Below are 27593 nucleotides of genomic sequence, written 5' to 3' on the forward strand. Positions count from 1 at the left end.
AAAATAACAGTCACATGGTTCAGTGACCTTTGACCTTTGTGTTCTAATTAACAGAGATGTTACAAAATCACGTGCAAATTGAAAAATCTACACTAAGAAAAAATGGCCACTGAGTGTGCATGTGTGCCTATCGAGGTAGCTTATTCCGTCCCTATTAAAGTGTCTGTAGAGATAGCGAAGACTTATTAAGGCTAGTATGAAGACTGGGAGGCGATCGGACTCAGAGAGTCTAAGAAGGGAGGCTAGGTAAGTCACTGCAGCTTTCAAACGTACAGTCAGTAAAACGTTTCTAAGGTCAAGTGCATTTATTGTGCTAGTGCGAGGGCTTTAGACTAGCTCTCACAGTCTGTTCAGCATAAGCTAGTTATTCAAGCACACACAATGGTGAATTGTCTATGTCTATAATAACAATTAGAAGGTTTACGATCCCAAAAAAGCCTCATGCATTTATAATAATACTTGTACACTAATTATTATTATCCAATATTCAATGTAGGATGTCTTATACACCTTTGGTATCCCCTGGTACCCATACAGTAGCATTAGACATAACCCTATTCTCTATTAGGGACAGAGATATGAGTCGTCTTCATCGTAAGCGTCCATCAATGCTCTCAGAGTTTCATGGCAAACACAACAGCCATCGTGAGCAGGACAGAGATGCGTGAGTTACCTCAATTAATACCCACCAAGAGAGAGTAACCTCATTTGATTCATTTGTTGATAACGGATACGATGATAATGTACCTTTGTTATAGTCTGTCAGTTTCCGTTCATTTCAATCTCCTTAATGTCTACCGTATAATACACTCTCCTCCCACACAGTGACTCCGCCCACTTTCGTTCCTACAACCGTTACGCTCACGATCCCCTCGAATACGGTAGTCGCTTTCCCCCCTCGTCTGGGGGGATGCATCCCAAACTGAAACCCGACCCCCGTAGTAAACGTCTCTACTCTCCAATGGCGAATCACCATAGCAACTACAGGGCACCCTATCATCAAATGTCTTATTCTCGTATAGACAGTTTTAATGAAGGTTCTATAGACGAGGAGATTCGTGCTAAACGGCCGTGTCTGAGTGTGGACGTGTCAAGACGAGCCACTGACCCCCCCAATAGTGCCGACTCTGTTGCTAGTAGCAACCACGTGGGGGGTAGCCCACCCACTGTCACAAAGGTAAGTCGTGTCTTTTGCTGAGATACCCATAAATGGATCCGTTTTTGTCTCTGATTACTGGCTGTAGTAACATAACCACATTACTGTGCACTGTAGATTAGCAAGGCAGTAGGTGCATGTGTTGTAATCTAGAAGGAAGTCAATAAATTACTATGTGTAAATATTACTGCTATAGTTGTGTGCCTTAAACTGGAGCGCGCGCACACACACAACCCCCCCCCCCCCCACATACACACACACACACACTCACACACACACACAACCCCCCCCCCCCACATACACACACACACACACTCACACACACACACTCCCCCCCCATACACACACACACACACACACACACAGGGTGGTGGTCTGAGTGCCTACCACCTGGAGGATATAGACAGTGACGATGAGGAAGCTCTGCTCAAAGCTGACGAACCCAAACCCTCAGACATGGACGTGGGGAGACAGTCTGAGCAACCAACCATCAAACCCAGCAAGGAGGAGCTCCTTCAAATGATGGAGAAAGTGGACAGAGACATCTCAGCCCTGGAGAACCAAATAGTCTCCCTGCAGAAGAAACAGGTTAAGTTTGTTGAGTGTTGCCATGTGTTCACTTTTTAGTTAATTAATTATCAATTGCATAGTGTTAATATTGGTCATTTCCATGTGCACTTTTAGTATGGTTGTTGCAAGTGTATGACATATGTGTACACTGTATACAATTTAGTTATATTCCTTCACCTATTTACTGCAGGCTGAGCTCGAGGTGGGAGGTAAACTGTCCCCCCCTTCCCCGGTCACCCCCTCGCCAAAGACCCCTTCCCCCGATGTCAGCTCCCCCTCAGAGGAGAGCCCTGTTTTGCCCACCACTCCTGACCAACAACGACAGCCAGTGTCCAAGATGAGCCTCATAGAGACTATATACTCTGAGAACAAGAGCAAGGCATGTGCTGCACAAGGTCTCCTTCAAGCACTGGGTACACACATACCCACACAGCATGGAACGGTGAGCTGAGGGGCTACTCATACTAACAACATGAGAACTTCACATGTGTATACTGTAGATGTTCATTAACATAATTATGTGTGTTGTAAGCTGAGCATTTCTGACTAAGCGTTGTTATGTGTTGGCTGTAGGCCCTTTCACATGCAGTTATGCTCAGTGGGTAATGTTCATGTTGTCCTTCTCTCCACACAGCCACTGTATTTCCAGCCATCAGAGGCTCCATTCTACCATTCCAATATTGCAAGGTGAGTATTTGTCAGGCATCAAAATCATTTCACTGATTGCTTTTTGGTCTAAAATCCACCGTGTTTTTTTTAGTAAGCTTTGTGCAGGCCTGTGTTTTCCATTTCAAAAAATTGTATTCACTGTGCCTTCTTCTGTTTGTTCAGCCATCGCTTGTTTCGCCCTCGTCTGATTGAGTATCTGAGACGTACTAAGTTGTCCCTCCACGAGAAAGAGTTGTCACTGTGTACCCGCTATGACAGCCTCATGGCCGACTGGGAGAGGAGGGTGGAGCGTATGGAGGGAGGGGCAAAGAAGAAGTGAGTACACACAGTGATGCAATACTATACACCGATGCGATACATAATTATATCAAACGGAAGTTAGTTAGCTCCCTAAGCATGCAAATTGATTGCAATGGACTTTTTATAGGTAGTTTTAGAGCCCCTTGTTCTTGCATTTGATAATTTCTAAAGGTGTATTTGATTTACTATTTTTGTGTGTTTTTGCAGGGCACGTGATCTTAAGAACAGAGAGTTGTTTGAGAAGACATTCCCAGAGCTCAAGGCGAGGAGAGAGCAGCAGGAGAGGTTCACAAGGTGAGGGAGTGAACCATATTACCTTTCTCTTGTACTATGTATACTGTATGTGGCCTCTGAATGCATTACCAGAAGCATTACTAGAAGCATCTTACTGAATTATTTACTGTATGTAGACTATAAAGTTTGAAGCAGCTGTGTAAGCCCTTGTAGTTCATTAGGATTACTGTACTCTTGCAGTTTATTTGTCTGTATGCATACATTGCATGTACTGACTGTGTGTGTGTGAAACACCTTTCTTTCTTCTCCAGGGTGGACCAGCGTGGGTTTGGTGTTGTGAGGAGTGATGCTGAACTCCATGAACTTATGTACGAGCTGAGTAATAAAGAGGCAGCCCCTGCTCGTTACCGGAGGACCCACGCGATGATACCCCCTATGGTGCTAGAGGAGAGGGAGTCACGCTACTTCAGTACCAATGGCCACGTGGAGGACGTTATGGTTTTGCATAGAGAGCTCAAGGTCACTAACATCTGGACTGAGGAGGAGAAGAGCACCTTCAGAGAGAAGTGAGTGTGCCTGTTGGGGGGGAGGGGGGCATGGGGGTCAGGTGACACGTGTATTGTAGAAATAGTTTAGCTTTTGATTAAAAAAAATCTAGCCCCAAAATGTAGACCATGCTCCATTAACTTTCTCCTCTGTAAAGTTTTTGGGGGGCTAGATTTTTTATTACTATTTATTGAAGCTTATACTCTGCGTGATTTTATTGTGTACTGTATCTATTGTATACAATGTACACGTGCCTGGTGAGTACACACAGTACAGCGTTCAATGTATGTGTATAGTATGTAAATGTTTGTTGCTGTTCTTCAGCTATTGAGTCTAAGTAAGCAATTGTATTTACTATACCAGTATCTGTGTAGAGAATAGCATTGTTTGGAGAGTGCATTCCAGTGTTTCATTGACCGGCTTTTGTCTACAGGTTTGTGTACTACCCCAAGAACTTTGAGATGATTGCCAAGTTCCTCCCTAAGAAGGTCAGGCCCACACCACTACTCTGTGTATAAGCACTGTGCCACACTTCATTTCCAATTAATACCTCCACTTTACATGTACAGTATTTTACCCACCTGACAGACTTTTGAAGTTATCACATGTCTTGCATAGCCTCTGGCTGTATGTGCTTTAATTATCATACATGTGTGTACAGTGCATGCTTGAGCAGCTATAATTTATTACATGTAAGTTTACTGTACACTAAGTAAACTTCCCACTGTATAAAATGTATATGTCCCACAGAGCACTCCTGAGTGTATCAAGTATTACTACCTCTCCAAGAAGAGCGAGAACTTCAAACAACTCGTAAGGAAGGCTAATCTCAAACGAAAGAAGGCGCTCATGAAACCACCAGAGCTCTCTCTGTCCACCTCGTCCCTACCCACCACGCCTCTCTCTAACCGCCCTCCTTCACTACTACCGCCACCCAAGAGGGAGCCTTCTGTTGAGGAAACTAAACCAGGTAAAGTATTAGAGCTGGTAGTTGGCTTTTACTGAATGTGTGTATGTATACATGTACAGTGAATCCTGTATTGTGTGGGCTGCGATTAATAGGCCCCAAAGTCTCCAAAGCATGTGTTTCAACGTGTGTTAGCAGCCCACCTCTTTATTACAGCAAGGTTGGCCTCTAGACTGGTTTTAGTGTACCACGTACGATATAAATATGAACATAATGGCGTGTGACCTGTATGCACATACCACACTAACTGACCACCCTCCTTCCCAGATTACGGTGACTGGACTGAAGACAATATTGCTTTTCTGAAGGAGGGCCTGAGGAAGTTTGGCCGAGCCTGGGGCAAGGTGTATCGTGAGGTGGGCGGTAGCAAGACTGCCACCCAGTGTAAGATGTTCTATGATGAATACTGCAAGGACCTGAGCCTCGGACTACAAGAGTCACTCCTGGAGCACTCGAGAATGAAGGTAGGTACTCGTAGAAATGGTGGCAGAATGTACAGCACGATTTTGTATTTGTACCAGTTGTGAATTGGCTATTCTCGCCAGTATCGAAAGTTTATTAAGTACAGGTGCTAGTATATTCTAATACGAAATCAATGTTTATTTATTTGCCTCGCTAATTTATTTCTTTTCCTGTGATAATCATGTAGCTGCATACTCGATAGCTACACACTCAACCACTTCTCTCCCTCTCTCTTCTTACAGAATGCTGAGAAGCTTCATCGTAAGAGCCAGTCCCGTAAGCCACCCTCCTCTGACACCAAGAGGAAGGCTCTTCCCAAACCCTCCCCTATGCAACACAGCGAAGGAGACTCTGAGAACACAGAAAGTGCGACTGAATCTGACTCAAACGGTGGCGCCTCCGAGAGTGAAAGTACGATCACTGACTCGGGACCTGATGATGTCATCGCTGACCAACCACCGCCCAAGAGACCACGTGGGAGCAGGAAGTCACACCGATCACTCATGTCACCACCTGTGTCCGCTAAGACTTCCGAGGATGTTGTTGATTTGTTTCTAACAGCAGCGGAGGCACTAAAGAATAATATATCTCCGGACGTGGCTCTGCATGACCACACCTACTCCCTACCCCCCAGCCAGCTTGTCAACAATATGGACCTTCAGGTACTGTACATGTTCAATAGTACAGTACACTATAGACCCCTGCACATGTACATGTATCTAGTGTGTACTGCTGTAGGTATTGTTGCTATAGCTGCTACGGTGTGATTCTTGCTACAGAAGTGCATTCTTTTATCATGTAGTATTTATTTATTTTCAACACATGACATTGCACAAAATACTGTACATGCACTAATGCTAAAGATTGTACGTGCTGCAGTATAATCCGTGTTGCCTAGGTGTGCATATTTTTGATAGCAGCCTCACTTTAATGACCCTCTCTCCACATGTAGGGCACCTCTGGACTGTCTCTGATAGCGGCAGCTGCAGCCGTGGTATCACCTAATCTGTCTCGAAATGCAGGCTCCAGCAAACATGCCGTTGTGTCTCCTGTGAGGGCTCCGAGGGGACGCCCCCCTAACAAGTATCGAGGGGGCGGCAGTAACTCAACCATCAAACTATCTCCCACCCTCCTCAGTCCAGCCGGAGGATCAGCTGCTAACGTGCTATTATCTGATATTAAGAACACGGCGTTTCGAAATCGAACGAGATCAGCCCCAACTGATCGGCCGAAGTCATCGACCATTCATCTCCCGCGTTCTGGTTCCACTCTGGCGAGGATGTCTCTAAGCAGCTCTACCGGACGTTCTAAGAATATGGTGTCATCTGTGGCGTACAAAAGAGGTGAAACTCCCTCTCTCAAATCCATGATAGCATTGCAACCCTCACAAGGAGGTAACTCGGCGTTTGAGGCTCTAGTCAACGTGGCAGTGGCAGCGCCCCCAGCGGAACTACCAAAGACACCAGGTGTACTGACAGCTAGGAACAACATGGCCCGGAAATCAACAGCTGGTAGCCGTGGTTCAACCTCCACCCCCTCACCTGTGAACACTCTGTCTGGGAAACTAACACTCTCGAGAAGTAACTCAAACGATAGTAATAATTCATCACTCAACAGTGGTGCTACTGCTACTGCATACATCGATGTGAGTCAGGCTATCAATATTCTGGCCACTCTTGCCCAACAAAACCCCGGTGCAGTTTGTACCAGTCACACCATCTCTGTGTATCCTGGTCAGCCTCTTATTGCTCAAGCTGGTGGAGCGTCGACTATCATTGGCAGTATTGTCAGTCAAGGAGCGGCTAAACCACCGATTATTGGTACTAATGCGACAAGCATCTCTGCTACCTCTAATCCAGCTAGTGTGTCTGCCACTGTCGATACTCTTCTGAGTCATTTAACATCTGGAGTGGGCAAAGGTAGTCCACGAAATACACCATCACCCAAACCAGCCAATAGAACTAAAAAAGTAACAAAAACTGAGTCTATGAAGGCTACATCCCCGGCTACTGATGCTCCGGTGGTTAATACAAACTCTGACGATCTCTCTAATCTGAAGCTACTCTCCTCTTTAGTTGCGGCTGTTGCAGCCACTCAATCCTCTCCCTCTGTGTCCACAGCGCCTGTGGATGTGTCTACTGTCAGCATGCCAACTATGGTTCAACCCACTCCTTCAACCCAAACTCAAAACTCCTCTTCCTTAAGTGAACACTCTCATGTATCTGAACACTTTAATTCTAACAATTGCACATCTTCTGAACACCACAATAACAATGATTCTGTATCCTCTGATGATCTCCCACGCAGTGTTGTTCGTCCCAGTCCCTATCCACCTACGTCACGACCCCCCCTTGAGCACAGACCCCCCGCAGTGAAAGCCTCAGACATGACTGCCTCCCTGGCTTCCATCATCCCATCGTACAATCCCTCTATAGGCCAACAATCCTCTCTGCTCCTCTACACACGATCTCGTAGCTTCCCACAGTCAGTGGACACTGTAGGAGAAGACGAAGACACTTTAGAGAGCGCCACACGAGGTATTAGCGAACTATCTAAACTACTGGGAACCGAGGGCAATGGAGAGGGAGCCGATTCAACTCTCGTAGCCAAGAAAATACACGATGTAGGGACTGGTGGCTATTCCACTGAGTCTGGAGAAGCAGCCACTAATGGAGCACCTCTATCTTCCTTAGCACGGGTAGTGATCAACGAATTCCCTGATCAAGATCCGTCGCCGTCTATCAAACTCAACTTGTCAAGTCTATTGGAGTCTCGAGGAACCGTACAACATCACACGTCATCTGGTGGCCATGGTAACAGTCTAAGTGGGGAAGCCCCCCTGAACATTGACACACAGTCGAGGTAGTACCAACTTAAAATCATTTTTAATCCCACCTCCTGTTGTCCGTCACCACACACCTCCGTATACATTGTCTTGTATGCCACGCCTATCCATTCTATAGACTCCTAAACATTCAGTAATTTTTGTACGATCATTAATCTCACTTTTTGGCATGTGCAGTCGCCACACCTTATGTACAGTTGTCCTCTTCATTTATGGTTTGTGTGTTGTTGTTTCCCTGTTGTACAGTTTACATGTGTTATAACAAATAACAAAATATCACTGAAAAATGTATCATGGGAATTTGCATTGTACACAAGTTCACGTATGATTGACTATAATTATATATAGTTAGGCAGCTGTATTCATGCATGAAGAGAGTTCTTTAAATTAAATTAGGCGTATACTTTCTTGGCTGATATAAAGAACGAGCTTATCATCATGAAGATCCACTGTATGTGTGTGTAGTGTGGGGGGGGAGGGTGTACATTGTTAAGACAGCAATTAGTAACCATGACAGCATATGTCGTAGCTAATCAACACCCTTACAAGTAATGATGACATCACAACCTAAATGGGGGAAGTTAAAAAGTACTAATGTACATCTAAAATAAAATGCATGCAGGGGGAGTCGAACCAGTGCCCTCTGTTACCATAACCTATGCACTAGACCGTTGAGCCATCAAATCATAAAAAAACACTTTTGACGCAACTTACATAAAATCCTAGAGCCACGATCACTCCTGCAAACTCAATAGAGACGTAGTTCTCAGCCCCGTGGATGTCAGGTGGTAGAAAGCCAGTTAGAGCAGATAGAGCAGATGAAGCAGATCGATAGATATCAGTACAGTAAAACAGGATGGTAGCATTGTTCTGTGCTTGATAATAATGGTAGATGGTAAGCCCATTCACTAGCAGCACCCCACCACCTCCGAGCAGAAACACGGGCAGGAAGATGTTCAGCTGTAGGAACAGTAAATAACTCATGCCAGCAAGAAAGCTTTAATTGTTAGTGGTTTTAGTGGAATCTGGTTGTTATTATTGTATTATATATAGAATTACTTGCAATTCCTAAACTCACCAGTAGTTTAACAACTTTGTTTTCCAAGAAAGTGTGCACAAAGCTGAGCACATAGACGAGTACTGCTCCAGCTGCAAATGCCCAGAATAAAAAAAACTCAGGTTTGGCTGCATGGTCCAGTGAACTAAAGGGGGGAAGAGTCTGGTCCGACTGCTCCTTGTATCTGATTGAAACAGGTGTAATCAGCAAGAGAATTTGAGGATAGAGAATAATGAAACAAAGAAACATTGTTAACTAGCTAGCCAAATTACATGGCACTCAATTCGCTCATAACTAACCTGAAGTTTCTGATGCCAAATCCCACACCAAAAAGGACGAGGCCCGCTACAGAGAGCAGGATGAATGGAATGGCTATCTGCAAAAACAGTCAATAATATAATGCAAATTTAGCAGCTACAAGCTATATACTGTCTACATCTAGATATGGTAAACTGCTGCTGAGCTGCCTAGATTTTGACATTTATACAGCAGCTAATGGAAATTATAAACTAGATCTTAGTAGTAACTCAACTCACCTTTCTAGCTACTCCAGGCAACATGATTTAAATTATCACACTGAGCACAGACTGAGAGAAAGTATTACTGATTCACTATCACTGCACTGTGACTTTCTGCATGATTGCCTTTATTGCAAAAACCCACAAGGTAACTCCCTTTAAATACCTCGAGTAATAAGCCACTGAAGTGAAGCGCGGCTAATTATTGAGATGAAGAAGGGCTGGTTAATAGCCGCGGATAGATTTTTTGCTTCGAATTCAGTGATAATTAATTAATATTCACAAGATTGAAAATGCAAATGTCCAAATGTCTTCCTAAGTGTTCAATTTGTCCCATTGTTCTGGAGTGTATGTCTTTTGACTGAACGCATGAATGATCTTGAGTTCCTCGACCAGGCAACTGTTGACTAGTCTGTGCTTCTGTAGGAGGGGCTTCCCCTCGAATTCTCTAGACACCACCACCACCTCGTAGCTCTGACCACACCCACCTGAAGTGTCCTTCACCTCCTGCACAGAAACACAGTACACACGTACTATAATGTATAATTGCCTAGTAGTAACTTACCACATGTGTAGCCTTCAGTCCACTGGTTAGTTTGTCCTTTATTGTGCCTGCATCAACTTCACCCATCTTCCAGAATGTGTATTCTCGTCTGCTTTTTACAGTTGTGATTCTGCTATTTTCACATGGTAATGACAAGTTGGTAATGATCATACTGCAAACAAGTCAGGTGCACTGAAAGTAATGCGCATGTGCACAGTGGAGTAGGTATGGGGCTAGAATAGCTCCTCCCACTACTCCACATTGCACAAAACTGTGAAGTTCAATCAGCACAGCTAATAATCATGATCAGCAGTCAAAAAAAGATCCAAGCAAAAATTGATGTCTAGCACTGTCTCACTGTGACCTCTATTATAACAGTGAGTTCATTGCTGCTAGCTTAGGTATGTGCACTGTAGTGCAGTGTTGGTAGCTACATATTTGTATAAATTCAATGATATTCTAGCACTTCATCTATTTATAAGTGCACTAGGCTCAATGCTATAAACAAATCACTGCTGATAAGAACATCTGACCAATCTTAAAATCATGTGGTCCCCCCATAACTGCCCTAAGTTTAGTGGAGATGCATTATACTTCTAAGTTGTTCACACTTCGTTTTCAATTGTGTTATCTACGATGATGGCTACAGACTAACTAGGTGCCTATATCCGAACTATCAGGTGTAAATTGTTGTTCTACATTGCTGACAATTAATACTGCAATGTCACCATGCAATATGCAATGTGCAAAATTATTAATTAAATATGCACGATTGTGCAGATGGACAGGATATTAGATTGGCGTGTTAATTATAAAATACCCCTCAGGACATGACAACAGAGAATAAGTTATCACTCTGATTCATGCAATTTGCATATTTGCAGTGTACGAACAAGTCTTAGCTGAGCTATTTTACAAGTACATGTATTTGCAAGCCCTATAATTATAAGGATAATATCGTGCTTGCATGTCAAGTATTTGCCTATGTTTGGCACTTTGTGTGGCTTTGCTGTGTTTATTTAGTCTGAGTGTGACTAGTTGTTTCCCCACATGACCAGCATTTTGCCAATAATTGAGCTAGCCCTGCAGGAAGAGGTTAACTACTTTAGGATGTGATTTGGGCATATTAGGTTCATGGCTTATGTTTACCTCTCCGTGAATGGACTGAAAATAGAAGGTCATTGTAATTAAATTCTTTCTAGCTTTGATGTGTTGTTGTAGAAATTGTCAGTGGCATGACAAGAACTTGTGAAATTCTCAACTATTGCTGTATGAGGCCATGGTAATAGTATTTCTGACGAATAAATCAGAGCCAATCATGTGTAAGAGTAATCCGGTTACCTCTATAGTCTTATGGAGCTGTTGCTATGAGTTCTTAGCATGTTTGGTAATTAGTGTGTTGATACTGAGCTGTTGATGCGTGTCTATACATTGTCTAGTTATGCCATATTAAACTTACATTGATGTCTTATTGTTGTAAACTACTCCATATTGATGCAGTCATCACACAATGTATTAATCATAGGTTCTCTCATCTTTGCAGAAAACAAAATAAATTGACCTGCTACAATCTAAGGATGTCTTTAAACACCACCGTTCCATCTACCATGGCCAGTGATCTCGACCAGTTCCTCAACCATCTCTACACACCATATGGAGTGGCTGTAGTTGCAGTAGTGGCCATTCTCCTAACCTCTCTGGTTTGGACAATAAGCTGCTGTGTGTACTGCTGCTGCAGATGGACACACAGAGACAGACAAAGTGGAGATTTGGAGGCATCAAGAGAAATGACCTACTATGGAATGGGGAGCACGGACAACGTGCCTCAGGGAGTACACAGTGGTACAATGTCCAGTGGATACAACACGGGACCACCTGCCTCAACCAGCTCTCTGACGCAAATGGACACGGACTATGGCACTCAAAACACTTCAATGGACTCTATACTAGAGTCGTCGTACTAACCTACGTTATGCACCACCACAACAATTGTTTGCTGTTTTTACCTCCCTAAATTAATAATTTATTTTTTGCACCATTATTCTATCTCACTAATATTAATTGCAATGTTTTCTGACTGCTATAATTATAATATCCAAAAATGAAAAAGGGGTGGGGCATGTACATGTGATGACGCTAGCTCACAATTTGAGGGAGGGGCTCATCATCACATGGCACAAGTCTATAACAGTGAATCAACTCTCTTAGATCATCAATATGAAGACAGCAGTCATCTTTGCTACACTATTATTAGCCTGCTGCTGCCTACTGGCCTCAGCTGCAGCTCACAATGAGAAGAGTGTTCATCCTCTAAAAAAGTTTTTCTCGCAAAAAGATGCCAATGGTGGAGCTACATGTGCTACCTGCTCTATCCTAGTAGGGCTGGTGGAACAGCTCTCACAGATCTACAACATTTCTATTGCCGATTCCATATCCAAGTTTTGCGAATTTCTTCCGAGTGGTTTTAATGTTGCATGCAAATTGATAGTGACTGATTTTGCTCCCACTATTATCAAGCTGCTTGAAAATAAAGAAACTCCCGACATTGTCTGTCATGCTCTCGATATCTGCACCAATCAAACGGGAGAGTTTTGTCATGTGTTTCCACTGCCAAAGCACGATTCCACGAACGATATACGAGCAAGGGTTGCCAGGGCCAAACAAACTGTCAAACTAACAAGAATTAACTTAGGCCTGAAGTCTGATGCTTTCTTAAACCCGTACCACAAGTTTGTCGATCTCTGTAATATCAGTGTTATAAAGCCAATTTGTGACCTGATTGACAGATTTGGAAACGACCACCTCCCTGTTGACGATCTTGACGGTGACTATTTCTCTGACGTACCCACATTCAGGGGTAGCTCTTGGCGAGGCAAAGACTGCAATGATGTCAGCTCCAAAGCACATCCAGGTTTGCCTAGTATCTTTACCTTTTATTTCTGTCAGTTTGCAGCTATAGGTACTATAAACTGTGTGTATGTATGTTAATTGGCTTAATGCAACTTTGAGTCCTTATTTTCTACTTTTCAGGTCGGTACAGTGTGGACGATGCTATTGAAGACACCAACTGCAACGGTATTCTTGGAAGGGATCCTGCTACTGGGGACACCTACGAGTCGCTATGGTGCAAGGACAGTCAGCCAATGGGAACTGTGATTCTCGGGGACAGTGCGGGGGCTCATTTTCACATCCCTCCTGCCTGGTTGACCAGCAAAGAGATGAGTGAGGAGGTTTTCAAAGACCTCTTCTTCATACTGGAGAATGAACTTGACTGGCCAATGATGTCTAGTGCCACTGGTTATATGAACTCCACCTGGCCAGCCGCAATTACTGGTCCCGTGGATTCTACCTATCTCAGACTAAAGGAGATCAATCGCTGCAACCACAGAGATTATCAAAGTATCGCTGTCAATGGTGCTCGTGCATCTGCTATGGCTAAAGAGCTTGTGAAGGGATTTGCTCGAGACGGAAAAACCGACAAACCTGTTTTCTTATCGCTAGCTCTGATTGGAAACGATGTCTGCAACGGACATCACGATATAAGTCACATGACCACCCCCGAGGAATTTTACAACAGTACTTTGGAGACACTACGCTATGTTGACTCTATTGTAGCCCCAGGCTCTGTTGTGATAGGTGTGGGGCTGGTGGATGGTAGGGTCCTCTATAACACACTACACGATCAAATCCACCCCATTGGTTCATATCGAAACGACGTCACCTACGCTCAGATATACGACTACCTCAACTGCTTGGAGATATCTCCGTGTTTCGGCTGGCTGAACAGTAACGAAACTTGGAGAAACTTAACCACAGAGCGAGCTTTTCAACTCAACGATGCCTTCAAGAGCTTGGTGGCTAAAGAGACATTCAACAACTTCAAGGTTCACTACATGGATGCTGCTATAAATGAAATGTTTAAGCGCTGGGTGGCTGAAGGAGGTAAGCCGTCGGAACTGATAGAACCAGTGGATGGTTTTCACCCCAGCCAGATCGGACAAGCTATAAATACGGCTGTGACGTTTGACTTGTTAGAAAAAATGGGAGTGCTCCCCCCCACTAACCCATACAATGACGAGATATTCAAGAAGTTTGGAGACCAGGGAGGTTATTAGTTCGAGGGATTCGGTGTGTACATGTACTATATAATTATGTTAGTGTGTTATTCTTTCACTTTTGTGCTGCTTTGTTTTCACTTAGTGAGTTCTCCTGATTACATGTATCAGGAGTACATCTTAATATGTACTGCTGCATATATATATAGCTGTGTCTGTTGCACAAACAATTATGTGTTGTGAATAGCACACTTATCGTGTTATTTATTTATTTATTATGCACTGAATGGTAAAATTATTTGATATTATAATTGATAATAAATTATGGCATAATGATTTCAATATGATATTAAAGCGTAAACAAGGAAATAGTACAAGTAGATTTGTTGGTTCATTTCTCTACTATTTACAGTTATGAATCCATGTCAGAATTGTCCCAGATAGGTTCTGCCGAGTCAACCATTTCCACTTCCTCCATTTCCTGCAATAAAGATGGCTATAGTGACATAGCGACCACCACACACTGCGTACTTAGTGACACGTACTTACCTTAGTATCACTGAATAGAGTACTTTGGTCCACCCACAACACGAGCTCCATGCCAACCGGTTTGTTGCTACATAAAGGAAGCCAATAAATTCTAAAAAATAGAACGCCCGAAAGGAACCAAACTATAACACTATTAAAAAGCTCTAAACGCATTTTTTAAAATTGGACGTTCAATCGATGGCTCTGAATGATTTTGTAAATTAACGCTTTTTCCAGAAAATGGACAATTTAGGTTCAAAAAAATTGCAGATCTAAGCACACCATAGAGACAAAAGTTATTTGCTGGCAACATAGGACATAGAATAATGCATTTAGACGTATATCACTTGTGTTCTAGAGGTGTAGTGACTACACTAACTGACTCACTATTTCTCTAACAGGCTCTGAGGTAAAGAATTACTAATTCCCTTCTCGACACATTTAATCAGCTCAGGAGCTATCCATAGCGACAGCGGCCTGCGTGGGTGGGGGGATACATGCATGAGAACATTCACGCTTGACCACTCATACCTTTCAGGGCCATCACTTGTACCATTCCTTGTACCATCACTACTGTCCGAGTTGGCCTCTTCAATTGTTACTTGTCGCCACGGCAATGTGTCTTGAACCGGAGAGCCTTCTGGTGGAGTCAGTGGAGACGTCTTGTTGGAAAGGGTTTCCCCAAACACAGGGGGGCTGTCCCCTTGTAAAAAGTGTCTATTGTCATCCGTATATTGATCATTCGACATTTGCTCATTGCAATCGGGCAAAATATGGTGGGCGGATGTGGAAGAGAATCTACAGGAAATATATTTTAACTAGAGCACTAAAGTGCAAACCCTCGGCTGGTGACATGATTATAAAGAAACCATATAATGCAGTGCATTGCCATAATTATAGTGATGTTGTTATCATCATCATGCATGCATGACTTGCACAGCAACTCAGGAGCAATAAAACTAAACCAGACTGGAGGCATGCTGAAACATTTGAGAACAGGTAGTAGTACTATATAGATATATGCACTGTGGATTAGGATCACAGCAAAGAGAAGCCTGGAGTCTCAGAGAAGTATGGCTCCAGGTCCTGCTGGATCCCAGTCAGCTAAAGCAAGCTTTCTACTTTAGTGACCCTGTTCCATTGTTCCTGGTATATACAGCTTTCTACTTTAGTGACCCTGTTCCATTGTTTCTGGACCTGGTACAGGATCACTTCAGTTATAAGTAACACATGTGCAAGTTCTGTTCAAGCTACATTTTGCTCACTTTTATTAGACAACGAAGCTTTAACACCGAAAGCTGCCACTATTAGAAGTACTGACTTGTTGTGTGGAGGCTACCCATGCTGTAAACACAGTGGTAGAGCATCCAGGTAAGCAGACCCAGTCACAAGCTTCTTAGCTTTTGCTCGTTTTTATTTGACAACGAAGGTTTAACATGAAATTCTGCCACTATTAAAACTAATAACTTGTTGTATGAAGGCTATCCATGCTGTAAACGCAGTGCTGTGGCATCCAGGTGAGTAGATTCACCTGTCACAAACAAACAAACAAACAAACCAAACGACTACTATAACCCGTGGCCGCCCACGCGCCTCGGGTTAATAAAAGTATATCTTGTAAGGCAAAGCACACTTACAATGAGGGATTATGGGGAATGGTCCATTGTCTGTTAGTGCTCGTGGTTGCTGCTTGTATGGGGTACACTGGGGGACAAGCCTCTTCCCCCCTCCCCTGGCTACCACGACAGGAAGTGTCATCAATCAGTAGCAGTGGGGACGACCCTCTCGTTGTAATCTCGTTATCCACACCTGTAGTCTCCCATGTAGTGATTTGTTGTCCTAAGTTGTGCCATGCGTCCGAGGGTACTTGATTCTCGACAGGGTAGCCGTTAGTTCTGACCAGTCCGGGACATTCAGTGAGCGATGTGATGGTGTGATGGTGTGGGGGTGTGAGGAGGGGGTGTGATGGTGTGGGAGGAGGGGAGGACAGATTGAGGTCCCTGACGTAAGCTGTGACAAGCTCTTCAGGCGCAAAACGTTTGCAAGGAGAGCTCCTATAGAGGAAGAGGTATGAATATTATCTACAACCGTATTAAGTTCGAGTAGGGTCCGGCCACTTACTCGTTGTCATTGTCACAGTTGACGGCTGATGAAGACCGCTTTTTCCTTCTCCAAGACATTATAATTCCTGCAGACAAGATTCACATGAAAATTGTGTGACTTCTAGACTTGATAGATAGTCTACCTCTTTGGATAAGTATTGAGCGATGATCTGAGAGTGGAAGGCTTACAGTAATGAAGGAGAAGTTTCCATGAGAATGAATGGTTACCTGAAGTATGTGGAATGTGATCGAACTAATTGTATCATGTTGATTTAGTAGAGCATTCTAGAATGTTCTGGTAGATTGTTTGTACTATGCTACGTAGTTGTTATTAGATAGATCTAGAACCTTTTAGGAACTGTTTTGGTGGTTCTACTCTGGTGTTGTTACAATGAGGAGTTTTTATGTCTAAAAGTCAAATGACAACAAATCTACACGATACTACAAAGTGGTCTTCCTAGATATTTTTATACGCATTTAATTTGAGGCTTATTACCTTGCCATGAAAATACATTTGCAAGGGAAAGTCCCTCATGTAGCCACTACATGAGTCGTGGGTGTGGTCTTTTTTTTTTTTTTTGGTCGCATATTCCACTCGTAGAATATGCGTCTTAGTAACCGCCTTGGTTACGGTTAGATTCCCTCGGCTTTGCGCCTCGGGCTAACCGCAACCGCGGAGGTTACATAGACGCATATTCTACTCTTAGGTGTAGTCTATCCTATACTTAGAAAAAATGGGAGTGCTCCCCCCCACTAACCCATACAACGACGAGATAGTCAAGAAGTTTGGAGACCAGGGAGGTTATTAGTTCGAGGGATTCGGTGTGTACATGTACTACATAATTATGTTATAGTGTGTTGTTCTTTGTTTTCACTTAGTGAGTTCTCCTGATTACATGTATCAGGAGTACATCTTAATATGTACTGCTGCATGTACATTATAGCTGTGTCTGTTGCACAAACAATTATGTGTTGTGAATAGCACACTTATCGTGTTATTTATTTATTTATTTATTGTGCACTGAATGGTCAAAATTATTTGATAAATTATGGCATAATGATTTCAATATGATATTAAAGCTTAAACAAGGAAATAGTACAAGTAGATTTGTTGGTTCATTTCTCTACTATTTACAGTTATGAATCCATGTCAGAATTGTCCCAGATAGGTTCTGCCGAGTCAACCATTTCCACTTCCTCCATTTCCTGCAAAAAAGATGGCTATAGTGACATAGCGACCACCACACACTGCGTACTTAGTGACACGTACTTACCTTAGTATCACTGAATAGAGTACTTTGGTCCACCCACAACACGAGCTCCATGCCAACTGGTTTGTTGCTACATAAAGGAAGCCAATAAACTCTCAAAAAATAGAACACCCGAAAGGAACCAAACTGTAACAAGCTCTAAATGCATCTTTTGAAATTGGACGTTAAATCGATAGTTCTGAATGATTTTGTAAATTAAGCTTTTTCCAGAAAATGGACTTTGGGTCCGAAAAAAATCGCAGATCTAAGCACACCATAGAGACAAAAGTTATTTGCTGGCAACATAGGACATAGAATAATGCATTTAGACGTATATCACTTGTGTTCTAGAGGTATAGTGACTACACTAACTGACTCACTATTTCTCTAACAGGCTCTGAGGTAAAGAATTGCTAATTCCCTTCTCGACACATTTAATCAGCTCAGGAGCTATCCATAGCGACAGCGGCCTGCGTGGGTGGGGTGTACAATACATGAGAGCATTCACGCTTGACCACTCATACCTTTCAGGGCCATCACTCGTACCATCACTACTGTCCGAGCTGGCCTCTTCAATTGTTACTTGTCGCCACGGCAAGGTGTGTTGAACCGGAGAGCCTTCTGGTGGAGTCAGTGGAGACGTCTTGTGGGAAGGGGGGCTGTCCCCTTGTAAGAAGTGTCCATTGTCATCCGTATATTGATCATTCGACATTTGCTCATTGCAATCGGGCAAAAGATGGTGGACGGATGTGGAAGAGAATCTACAGGAAATATATTTTAAAAGTATATTTTGTAAGGCAAAGCATGCTTACAATGAGGGATTGTGGGGAATGGTCCATTGTCTGTTAGTGCTTGTGGTTGCTTGTATAGGGTACACTGGGGGACTAGCCTCTTCCCCCCTCCCCTGGCTACCACGACAGGAGGTGTCATCAATCAGTAGCAATGGGGACGACCCTCTCGTTGTAGTCTCGTTATCCACACCTGTGGTCTCCCATGTAGCGATTGGTTGTCCTAAGTTGTGCCATGCGTCCGAGGGTACTTGATTCTCGATAGAGTAGCCATTAGTTCCGACCAGTCCGGGACATTCAGTGAGCGATGCTACTAAGAGGGAGTGTGATGATGTGAGGGTGTGAGGTGCTGTGATGATGTGAGGGTGTGAGCTGTGGGGTGTGTGATGGTGTGGGGGTGGGAGGAGGGGGCGTGATGGTGTGGGAGGGGGGGAGGACAGATTGAGATCCCTGAGGTAAGCTGTGACAAGCTCTTCAGGCGCAAAACGTTTGCAAGGAGAGCTCCTATAGAGGAAGAGGTATGAATATTATCTACGTTTGAGTAGGGTCGGGCCACTTACTGGTTGTCATAGTCACAGTTGACGGCTGGTGAAGACCGCTTTTTCCTTCTCCAAGACATTATATCATTCCTGCATACAAGATTCACATGGAAACTGTGTGACTTTGTAGACTTGATAGATACCTCTTCGGATAAGTAGTATTGAGCGATGATCTGAGAGTGGAGGAATACAGTAATGAAGGAGAAGTTTCCATGAGAATGAATGGTTACCTGAAGCTCTCCTCTGGTCTTCCTAGATACGCCATTGCAGCATTTGAGGCTGTATACATAAATTTTATTACCTTGCCATGAAAATACATTTGCAAGGGAAAGTCCCTCATGTAGCCACTACATGAGTCGTGGGTGGTCTTTGGCGCATGCGTATTCATCACTTTTATGGACTGTCAAACTTCTCCTCAAAGTGCTTGTGGTAATTCCTTATCATGAATGTCATTAATGTGTTTACTACACTTGCATACCAGCCACGCCCCATTAGCCTGCTGTGTGGGAGATGGGAGGTTAGCTTGACTAGACTGACTGTCAGTGTGTGTACATATTTCCCTAGCTATGAAAGAAGCAAGCTGTCAATGCAGCCTGTTACTGCTGTGTAAGTGCTCATAAGCCATGATTATTGTTTGGCACTGTATAGTATATCAAATACCAATTTGCAATTAGCTCATTAATTTTACTGATAAATTATAGCTAAGTAATTATTGCTTGTTCACAGTATACTGTCTGCTGCTTGCTGAGCCAGCATTGAGCCAGTCACTATGTGAGCCTCCTCCGAACTCAGTCGTCACAACGACCAACACGAGCACCCCCTCCTTCGAGATGTCGTGCATGGTTCCCCCTCACCTTGTACTGGATGCCATCACCAACACCACGTGGCAGTGGAACAAACTAACAGCAGATAACATGGTGGAAGAGGCACTCACAGCCATCACTAGCACTAGTAAGTAGCCTTGCAGAATTAAGTGGCACGTATTAGCTAAGAGGAATTCTTAACAGTTGTCTGATATTCCTGAATCTATCTCATCACACTGATCCAATACTGATCTCGTGTGTGCTGTGTGCATGGTGCTGTAGAATCTTCAGTGATGATGATTCCTAATATTATGCACATGCAGTTAACTACACCCCTTCCCCCTGCAGCCCCAGAGGCCTCACTATACATGCTGAGTGTGGAGTGCTCTAGGGGAGGTTTTTACGAGGCAATGTACACGGCCCCCAATGGCTCCTGTCTGCACGTCTGCTTGTTTATTGTGGAGGTTGAAGAGGTCAGAATGGCTGTGATTCAGGGTGTCTTCAACAATTATCGTGAGTCATTCCATTTTCTCGTTAGCGTCCAAGGAATTTGCTCACCTCGTGTTTATGATTATGATTATCTAACCATGACAAACAGTCGAAACCCGATTTGGCATGCAGTTAGACGCTTCATTGCATACTGTGGGGGGGATGTGGGAGTTGCTAATGAAAAGTCGCTCAATTTACTCTCAGACACAAACTAGGAAATCCGATATGCCTCATCGCATTTCACTGTAGTACCACCACCATGCAGCATGCATGCATGTATGCAAATTCATACATTCTTTCTACTCACTACAGCTGTGGCTACTTTTTCTTCTGGGAACATTCTAAGCGAGGGAGTTGGTCAACCCTCAATGTCCCTAGAGGCTGGTAATAGGACAACGGTAAGTGTGCCTGTTTTCTGTGGACCTCATTAAAAATACTTCACTTTACAAGTTATACTCGGTTCAAGAAAGACTCCTTGATTATTCTCGAAATCTTTCTGTTTGTTTGATCAGGTATCAGTGGGTACTTGCAGCTCCATTTTCTTCTCCGGTCTTGGCGGGTGTCTCCTTGGAGTGAGTGGAACATGGTACAAAGACAGAATGGTTCTAGATCCTCAGAGCAACCCGACTAACTACCAGGTCTCCTCGTCGGGGGAGCTCAGGATATTGAGTCTGGGGGAGAGCACTGTTGGGAACTATGTCTGCGTAACCACGCTACCTATGGACCTGGGTAGTTATATCACTACAGCTGTGGGCATTGCTTTACTACCAAGTAAGCTTTCTGATCATGCTTCTTCACGCTCAATTTACGCATCATATCACTGTTATCTGTAGCTACTGCTGATGATTGGTTCTCAATTTTTATTCTTATGGTTTGAAATTGATAATACATTGCCTTGTAGTACGTACTGGCTGGCTGCATTATAAGTACAAAAAATACTTTATTTCTCCAGCTCCTTCAACTACCGAACCCTTGACTACCATGACAACGGATCCTGCAGATACAACGGGCGTCCCAACTGTGAGTGGAGCTCTACGTGATTGGGAGATAGGACTCATCGTTGCCAATGTGATAGTTGTCATTATCCTGGTGGTGTTAGTGATGGTGGGGATGGCCTGGTTTGTGGTGAGAAGAAAAGAACGTCCGGTGAGGAAAGATAGTTTACTAATGGAGAGTAGACAACGCCCAGTCTCCATGGTCGAGCAGATACAGCAGATGGAGGAAGAGACAGAGGAAGTGGACTTTGTTGGTAAGTAACTGCTGAAATTGAAAGGAAGAATACGTTCTCTTGTTGCTGTCAGTACTGGCCGGCTGCAATCCGCAGCTAATTAAAATAATGTAACTTTATCACAAACCCCTTAAACGTGTTATTATCAATGTAAGACCGTCTGTACAATGGCTGGTTTCTCTCACCAGGTCCAGTGGAGGTTCCATTCAGCTCCATCTTATTTGAGGAACTTGTACACAAAGGGACGTTCAAAGTAGTCCATCACGCAGTGGTCAACTACCCAGAGCAGGGAATTATGAGTCTCCCAGTAGCTGTGAAGAGGCTGAAAGGTGAATAGTTGCTTTCTGATGAGTACCATGCATGCATGCATCATATGACATCACCTGTGTGCAACTGTGCATTGTATGGTTTTTATTGTGTTGCAGACGACAAATCTGAGTTGGGCATGGAAGAACTTATGGGAGAAGCGTACACGCTCAGAGCAATACACAATAAGGTATAACCAATACATATACATACTATAATGGTATAGCAATTTCATATACATACGGTGGTAATCAAGAGAGCTGCTTTAGGGACAATTTTATCATTGAACAATCATTCAATACCTTCATTTTCTGTCGCCTGACTGTGCTACTCTTTGCAGGCTGGATCCCACTCGAATGTGGTGTCGATGGTGGGTGTGACCACACAGGAGGGTCCAACATGCCTCCTACTTGAGTTCGTCCCTCATGGTCGTCTAGACAACTTCCTCCTCAGTCTGAAGGACGGACCAGTGCCAGAGTGGTACATTCGTCACTTCAAGAGTACCAGTAAAATACCCTACCACAAACAAATGTCAGCTGACCTAATGGGAGTGCTACTGCAGGTTGCCGAGGGAATGGTGAGCGAGATATAGTATTGAGCTAGTTGGTTATTGTATATTTGCAGACGTTCCTGACTGACCACGGATTCATTCATCGTGACCTCTCCACTAGAACAGTTCTTATTGGAGACAGACTCAACGTCAAAGTGTCAGATCCAGGTATAAGCTACAGAGTTTATCCATCTCATGCATTGCACATTGGCCAATTATATCCGGCCTGCCCCCATACAGCTTGTTTAGCTGCTATAGTTATAATTGATCATTCATGCAATCGTTCCCACCCATCACCCCACCCCCTACAGGCATGATCCACGAAGGATACTACTATGTTGTGACAGAGAGGGAACACTACCTACAGGACATTGCCCCGGAGTGTCTCTGGGAGAAACGATACTCCATCTGGAGTGATGTCTGGTCCTACGGCATCCTCGCCTACAAGGTGATTACCATGGAGACAGTGCCGTTCCCAGATGCCACCGTCAGTGACATGTACGACAAAATGGTGGGAGGGGACAGGCCTCAACTCCTGGCTAGTTTTAGTAATGAAATGTGAGTGAATTTATTGGTTTACCTGCATGACCTACTCTTTTATTGTTACCAATCTTTACTGCCATATTATAGCTACTATTCTGTTTAGTTATTGCATGCTAAGTCTATAATAGATACTCTGTACACCTTACTGAATCGTTCCTACAGGTACTTCCTGCTCCAGCGGTGTTGGCAGTTCACAGCCACTGAGCGACCTTCCTTCTCCAACATTGTCAGCGACCTCAAGGACATGGCCGAGAAGCCAACCAAGCATATCATCCTCAATGTCGCCAAAGAACCGCAAAGTGGTTACATCAGCGATACAGGACAGGTGTTCCTCCACCCACTACCCTCGTATATCGACAACCTTTCGAAGGCAACAAAGAAGAACTGGAGGAACAGCGCCACTCAACAGAGCGTAATATCTTCCGTCAATGACACAATGTACACAAGAGATACTGCCGAGACAGTACTGGATACTCAGTCTGAGAGTGATAACTATGAGGGATATCTCCGTGGCGACCTACCGTCATGGAACCAAGAAAAAAACAGCTCATCCTCTGAGGGGGAGGGGGAATTGGCCACACCCAAACTACGAGAGAGCAAGGGAACGAGAGTGTGGGTGGAGTCAGCCGGCAGCAAGGTCTACGTTGAGACCACCTCCTTAGCTAGCGATGAGGATTCTCGATCAGAAGCGGTGACAACAAAGAAAAAGAAAAAGAAAAGAGGCAAGGAGCGAGCAACAAAGAAAGGGATCATTAATCCGATGGCTGCCATGACAAACAACACGGAGCAAGCTGGGAATACGAATGCTAACAATAACCAGGGGGCGTGTCACAAGAGGGAGGGGAGTGGCAGTACCAATGAACCACCCTCTGTTACCGAGGAGGACGAGACTAACTGTAGTGTTGCTAAGACTAGTGACCAATCAGATAGCAGTAGACTTTTGAGTAATTCTAGAGAAGAATTGTGATTTTATACTGTACTAATAATAATATAGATCTACTGCATATTGAAGACCTTGCAAACTGATTGCATACCTGAGATTATTATACTGCATGAGGAGACAGCCTGGAAATTTTCAATGACTGCAACACATGATAATAATTATAGCATGAATGCTTATAATATAGTAAAATAAAATAAAATTGATGGTGCGCCACATATACCTTCAGTTGATATTTTGTGTCCATCACAAAAGCTAGATTTAATTAAAAGAATAGGTGAGTGAGAGCTATAACTGGGAAGATCCAGGCCAAAAAAAGAGGTGAGCAAGCTTTGAATTATAAAATTATAACGACACTGTTTCTGGGTTAAAGATATGAGTATATGTAGGACTAATAACTATGTTTGCACGTCTGTTTTTTTAACGAGATCCACTGAATTCTTAGACTTGTTAAAGACTGCAGTCGCAACATCATTAGACTTAGGGTTAGGGGAAGAACTTAATTTAAATTTGTCTGACTTAGAAGGTAATATACAACTGAGGATGATGACGATGATGACGATGATGACGACGACGAGGACGAATGCAGCAGCTGCACCGACTGATATTCCAATTATTTCTGCATTACCTATAATGAAACAATCAGTGCTCAAAATCAGTTATAATTATGACCAGATACGGTATAGAGTAACTTACTAAGAGGACTAGGGCAGTTACAGTAAGTGCTTTGATTCACTAATGGCTCAAAAGTTCCGTTGACACAGCGAGTTGTGTTAGTCCCCATCAGCGTACACGTAGAACATTGAAGGTAGAGCATACTGTTGTGAGGGACATTAACTCTTGATGATATGTCCATCATGGGCATGCTGCTAGAATTGGTAAGTTGCACTCCAGTATTGTAGTTCGGACTTAGAGTACTCGTATTACATTGAAGCAGGATTAGTTCTTGACTCACAGTTCTTGCAACTTCCACACCATTGCGAGACACGACTGCGGAGAAGCAAATTGGATCTGTTCCCACACGAATACATGTCTCATAATCATTTTGTAACATATACTTCTCAGTAGTTTTTATTGATCCATTACTTTGACAAGCACCATCAGCAAACTGGAGTTGAGCTTGGAAGGAATCGGGACTTTCATTACACTGTTGGTTGATGGAGACATCAATACATTGTTCTATTGTGAGAGTCGAACTAATGTCAGCCATGGTTCCTTCCACTGTGTGTATGAGCATACAATACATAAATTCATGTATATGGGTCATTCCATGTGAGATCAACATGAAAATCGGATGACCCCCTCAGATTTCCCCGAAACTTGGTACAGTAGGTAGTAGTTAGGTAGTAGTTGTTGAATATTAAACCACAAATATGTGGTTAAAGTTTCATGGCTTTGTGGTTATAGTGTGCAGAAATGTAGGCTATTTTGACCTACACTGAATCATGCAAAGGCTCATTTCTCATGAAGTGATTGAAACTAATTGTATCTGGTTGTAGCATAAGTATTAGGCTTTCATTTGATGTGCATAAAAATATGCTTTCTAGTGAGGTTGGAGTCAAACATTAATTGGTGAACAATCGACTCCAGATCCAGTGTTGAGGCCTTCAGGATATTTTATATTAGTGGTTGCACTAAGTACACATCAATCCGAAGTCTTATAGCTTTTACTGGCATTAATGAAAGCACCGCGGGTGATGATGCCTCGGTGGAAGTGCCAAAGCTACACACATTATATCATAATGAACTGCATGCAGTGTAGGTCAAAATTGCAAAAAACCTCACATTTTTGCCACACGAAACCATGAAACTTTTACCACAACATTTTGTTGTGGTTTAATATCTTAACACCTACTACCCATGTACCAAGTTTCGGGGAAATCTGAGGGGGTTATCCGATTTTCGTGTTGATCTCACACGGAAAATGCATGCATGGTCTATATAGTCATACCTGAGAATAGATCGGATACATTGGAGAATGTCCCAACTTCTGTCTCGACAGTGACATTAATAAATCTGATGCTACCTTGCAGACTAGCGTTTTGGAACTCTGGAGATGTTGAGTTGAAACTATATGCTCTTACTCCAGAGTTGTTCAAATATTGTGTATAGTTATTGCTGACGTCATCGTAGATTGTCACTAGAAACCCAAGCACACCGGGAATGATGGTTGTGTTTTCCACTTCTGGAGGAGAGTACTGCATAAATGCATATAATAATCATTGTATTCACCATATGTCACATGCTGTGCATATTAACAGCAGGCAATGACTTTAATTATTACACAATAATAAATAATACCCGTAGTGCATATAGTATCTTACATTCCAGGTGACATGTATCTGAGGACTGTCCACATCCTGTGAGCAATCGACAACTACTTCAATATCACTTGGAAAGGTATCTGAAAAAAATTTAAACAATAATACATGCACTTGGAAAGTATCTGAAAAAAAATTTAATATACTAACTGACCGTCAAGAATACTGGTCACATTTGCTGGGGTACTGAGAAATTCACAATCTTCGGTGACAGTTCTCACTTCAAAATAGCATGTCTGACCATTAGGGATCCATCCACTACATGACGCTGTGAAGGTACTACCGTTAACCATTCCTATTGGTGAGCACATGCCACAGTCACCTCCATAGCTGAGATTGTACCCCCCAATACTCCCTATGACACTTCCGTTAGGCGGGACCCAGTCGTATTGGCACACAGTGTTTGTAGGGAAAGACAGAGTGGCATGTTCGGGAGGGTCTGGTTCAACTATTCAAATGAATGAAAACATAATATACAGTGAACAGCAAGCAATTTATTCAGTCTCTTACCTCCCACTCTGACAGTTATGTTCCTGAAAATGTCGTCAGGAACCCTGGCAAGATACTCTTGAAATAAAATAGTTCCTCCATTCATCAGCGTGTAGTTCGCAATAAACAAAAGTACAGATGTCTGAACCTCGTTTACTGTGCTACAGTTAAGGCTAGCACTGTACGGACCACATTCTCCATTTTGTGTAGCTGAGACACAAATGTCGATTGAAGCAAAAGGGATTCTGTTATCAGAAAGTGAACCCACTACATCAGGACAGATGAAACCAACACCACTACCAAACCATTCAAGTGTTCCTCTCATGAGCTCAATTGTACCAGTGTATGATGCTGGTTCTCCATCACGAAGACATTCTTGTGGCATTTCTGCATTTATAGAGGATCTTGTAAAGTCATACCGTAGTCATGGGCATTGATGGGATATAAAAGTTCAACTAACCTGCAACAGCTGTCCGTGATGACATACCAACAAAAATAATAAACACCAGAAAGAAGCAGTCGTTTTTGCCTATAATTTTAATACACATTGTAATTAAACAGTATAGATCTACTAAACGACTAGATCTATAAAGCTAATAAATACATAAGCAGATCAATCCATGCTCGGCTTACCAAACAGCATCCTGGAGTTGACATCTAGATCTAGTATTATAATTATATACTTATTGAACTGTAGAGTCGAAAAATTATAGACAGTTTATCTGCATGATCTCAAATGACATCACTTAAAAATAGTAACCTAGTCTATATACGGCGGCAAGTTGGCTAGCTAA

At 43.2% G+C, this 27593-nt stretch overlaps 9 protein-coding genes across 12 annotated transcripts in view; 3 read left to right on the forward strand and 6 right to left on the reverse strand.

Moving 5' to 3' along the window:
- LOC135339575 (4-hydroxyphenylpyruvate dioxygenase-like) overlaps positions 1–27593 on the reverse strand; it is a 59606-nt gene that overhangs the window by 4184 nt on the left and 27829 nt on the right. The window lies entirely within an intron of this gene.
- LOC135339548 (uncharacterized) lies at positions 65–8198 on the forward strand. The gene is made up of 14 exons (XM_064535684.1): positions 65–246; positions 569–664; positions 826–1177; positions 1523–1744; positions 1917–2168; positions 2361–2413; positions 2558–2710; positions 2903–2989; positions 3241–3495; positions 3909–3963; positions 4226–4445; positions 4710–4906; positions 5147–5566; positions 5857–8198. The coding sequence occupies exons 1-14, from the start codon at positions 197–199 to the stop codon at positions 7768–7770; spliced, it is 4326 nt and encodes a 1441-aa protein (XP_064391754.1). The 5' UTR covers positions 65–196; the 3' UTR covers positions 7771–8198.
- On the reverse strand, positions 8006–9488 carry LOC135339594 (uncharacterized). The gene is made up of 5 exons (XM_064535745.1): positions 9343–9488; positions 9106–9182; positions 8828–8990; positions 8464–8709; positions 8006–8198 (listed from the first exon to the last, which is right to left on the reverse strand). Exons 1-5 carry the CDS (start codon positions 9364–9366, stop codon positions 8142–8144), a joined length of 567 nt encoding a protein of 188 aa, XP_064391815.1. The 5' UTR covers positions 9367–9488; the 3' UTR covers positions 8006–8141.
- Positions 9582–10050, reverse strand: LOC135339600 (bolA-like protein 2). Its single transcript, XM_064535751.1, has 2 exons — positions 9890–10050; positions 9582–9831 (listed from the first exon to the last, which is right to left on the reverse strand). The coding sequence occupies exons 1-2, from the start codon at positions 10037–10039 to the stop codon at positions 9640–9642; spliced, it is 342 nt and encodes a 113-aa protein (XP_064391821.1). The 5' UTR covers positions 10040–10050; the 3' UTR covers positions 9582–9639.
- LOC135339560 (acyloxyacyl hydrolase-like) lies at positions 12025–14259 on the forward strand. The gene is made up of 2 exons (XM_064535698.1): positions 12025–12779; positions 12899–14259. The coding sequence occupies exons 1-2, from the start codon at positions 12086–12088 to the stop codon at positions 13981–13983; spliced, it is 1779 nt and encodes a 592-aa protein (XP_064391768.1). The 5' UTR covers positions 12025–12085; the 3' UTR covers positions 13984–14259.
- On the reverse strand, positions 13715–17050 carry LOC135339585 (uncharacterized). Of its 4 annotated transcripts, none has more exons than XM_064535734.1 (8): positions 16782–17050; positions 16697–16723; positions 16573–16639; positions 16089–16505; positions 14983–15249; positions 14839–14928; positions 14473–14539; positions 13715–14419 (listed from the first exon to the last, which is right to left on the reverse strand). In XM_064535734.1, the coding sequence occupies exons 3-8, from the start codon at positions 16629–16631 to the stop codon at positions 14336–14338; spliced, it is 984 nt and encodes a 327-aa protein (XP_064391804.1). In that variant the 5' UTR covers positions 16632–16639; positions 16697–16723; positions 16782–17050; the 3' UTR covers positions 13715–14335. The 4 variants fall into 4 exon arrangements, with proteins under 4 accessions (XP_064391804.1, XP_064391803.1, XP_064391802.1 ...); XM_064535733.1 differs by having other exon boundaries at positions 16697–16781; positions 16902–17031; XM_064535732.1 differs by having other exon boundaries at positions 16697–17049.
- On the reverse strand, positions 17576–19513 carry LOC135339577 (uncharacterized). The gene is made up of 8 exons (XM_064535719.1): positions 19361–19513; positions 19274–19303; positions 19152–19220; positions 18616–19095; positions 18328–18564; positions 18184–18273; positions 17828–17894; positions 17576–17759 (listed from the first exon to the last, which is right to left on the reverse strand). The coding sequence occupies exons 1-8, from the start codon at positions 19468–19470 to the stop codon at positions 17691–17693; spliced, it is 1152 nt and encodes a 383-aa protein (XP_064391789.1). The 5' UTR covers positions 19471–19513; the 3' UTR covers positions 17576–17690.
- On the forward strand, positions 19617–24075 carry LOC135339555 (mitogen-activated protein kinase kinase kinase 7-like). The gene is made up of 12 exons (XM_064535693.1): positions 19617–19736; positions 19857–20081; positions 20282–20446; positions 20735–20820; positions 20935–21193; positions 21375–21671; positions 21839–21979; positions 22076–22146; positions 22297–22533; positions 22581–22674; positions 22818–23064; positions 23212–24075. Exons 1-12 carry the CDS (start codon positions 19697–19699, stop codon positions 24014–24016), a joined length of 2667 nt encoding a protein of 888 aa, XP_064391763.1. The 5' UTR covers positions 19617–19696; the 3' UTR covers positions 24017–24075.
- Positions 24103–27593, reverse strand: LOC135339559 (uncharacterized). Its single transcript, XM_064535697.1, has 8 exons — positions 27433–27593; positions 27260–27328; positions 26821–27186; positions 26465–26758; positions 26314–26393; positions 25941–26187; positions 24686–25210; positions 24103–24617 (listed from the first exon to the last, which is right to left on the reverse strand). The coding sequence occupies exons 1-8, from the start codon at positions 27440–27442 to the stop codon at positions 24388–24390; spliced, it is 1821 nt and encodes a 606-aa protein (XP_064391767.1). The 5' UTR covers positions 27443–27593; the 3' UTR covers positions 24103–24387.

The sequence above is a fragment of the Halichondria panicea genome, chromosome 8, assembly GCF_963675165.1.
Source record: "Halichondria panicea chromosome 8, odHalPani1.1, whole genome shotgun sequence".
Lineage (NCBI taxonomy): Eukaryota > Metazoa > Porifera > Demospongiae > Suberitida > Halichondriidae > Halichondria > Halichondria panicea.

What these genes read in the sequence shown, in the direction of transcription:
- LOC135339548 (XM_064535684.1), top strand. Translation starts at nt 197, where the DNA reads ATGAAGACTGGGAGGCGATCGGACTCAGAGAGTCTAAGAAGGGAGGCT. An exon ending in GCCCACCCACTGTCACAAAG is followed by an intron (nt 1,178 to 1,522) that starts GTAAGTCGTGTC and finishes ACACACACACAG; the next exon opens with GGTGGTGGTCTGAGTGCCTA. An exon ending in GAGGGAGGGGCAAAGAAGAA is followed by an intron (nt 2,711 to 2,902) that starts GTGAGTACACAC and finishes GTGTTTTTGCAG; the next exon opens with GGCACGTGATCTTAAGAACA.
- LOC135339594 (XM_064535745.1), bottom strand. Translation starts at nt 9,366, where the DNA reads ATGTTGCCTGGAGTAGCTAGAAAG. An exon ending in TTTGGCATCAGAAACTTCAG is followed by an intron (nt 8,991 to 9,105) that starts GTTAGTTATGAG and finishes TGTTTCAATCAG; the next exon opens with ATACAAGGAGCAGTCGGACC. An exon ending in TCGTGGCTCTAGGATTTTAT is followed by an intron (nt 8,199 to 8,463) that starts GTAAGTTGCGTC and finishes ACACACATACAG; the next exon opens with TGGATCTTCATGATGATAAG.
- LOC135339600 (XM_064535751.1), bottom strand. Translation starts at nt 10,039, where the DNA reads ATGATCATTACCAACTTGTCATTACCATGTGAAAATAGCAGAATCACA. An exon ending in GACTGAAGGCTACACATGTG is followed by an intron (nt 9,832 to 9,889) that starts GTAAGTTACTAC and finishes GTTTCTGTGCAG; the next exon opens with GAGGTGAAGGACACTTCAGG.
- LOC135339560 (XM_064535698.1), top strand. Translation starts at nt 12,086, where the DNA reads ATGAAGACAGCAGTCATCTTTGCTACACTATTATTAGCCTGCTGCTGC. An exon ending in CAGCTCCAAAGCACATCCAG is followed by an intron (nt 12,780 to 12,898) that starts GTTTGCCTAGTA and finishes TCTACTTTTCAG; the next exon opens with GTCGGTACAGTGTGGACGAT.
- LOC135339585 (XM_064535734.1), bottom strand. Translation starts at nt 16,631, where the DNA reads ATGTCTTGGAGAAGGAAAAAGCGGTCTTCATCAGCCGTCAACTGTGAC. An exon ending in ACAAGTGATGGCCCTGAAAG is followed by an intron (nt 14,929 to 14,982) that starts GTATGAGTGGTC and finishes CCACCCACGCAG; the next exon opens with GCCGCTGTCGCTATGGATAG. An exon ending in CAGAGCCTGTTAGAGAAATA is followed by an intron (nt 14,540 to 14,838) that starts GTGAGTCAGTTA and finishes TCCTTTATGTAG; the next exon opens with CAACAAACCGGTTGGCATGG.
- LOC135339577 (XM_064535719.1), bottom strand. Translation starts at nt 19,470, where the DNA reads ATGAGGGACTTTCCCTTGCAAATGTATTTTCATGGCAAGGTAATAAAA. An exon ending in AGACCAGAGGAGAGCTTCAG is followed by an intron (nt 19,304 to 19,360) that starts GTAACCATTCAT and finishes CTCCACTCTCAG; the next exon opens with ATCATCGCTCAATACTACTT. An exon ending in CTCTATTCAGTGATACTAAG is followed by an intron (nt 17,760 to 17,827) that starts GTAAGTACGTGT and finishes TCTTTTTTGCAG; the next exon opens with GAAATGGAGGAAGTGGAAAT.
- LOC135339555 (XM_064535693.1), top strand. Translation starts at nt 19,697, where the DNA reads ATGAAAGAAGCAAGCTGTCAATGCAGCCTGTTACTGCTGT. An exon ending in CACAGCCATCACTAGCACTA is followed by an intron (nt 20,082 to 20,281) that starts GTAAGTAGCCTT and finishes TTCCCCCTGCAG; the next exon opens with CCCCAGAGGCCTCACTATAC. An exon ending in CGTCAAAGTGTCAGATCCAG is followed by an intron (nt 22,675 to 22,817) that starts GTATAAGCTACA and finishes CACCCCCTACAG; the next exon opens with GCATGATCCACGAAGGATAC.
- LOC135339559 (XM_064535697.1), bottom strand. An exon ending in ATCACGGACAGCTGTTGCAG is followed by an intron (nt 27,187 to 27,259) that starts GTTAGTTGAACT and finishes CTATAAATGCAG; the next exon opens with AAATGCCACAAGAATGTCTT. An exon ending in TGTGACCAGTATTCTTGACG is followed by an intron (nt 26,394 to 26,464) that starts GTCAGTTAGTAT and finishes AATTTTTTTCAG; the next exon opens with ATACCTTTCCAAGTGATATT.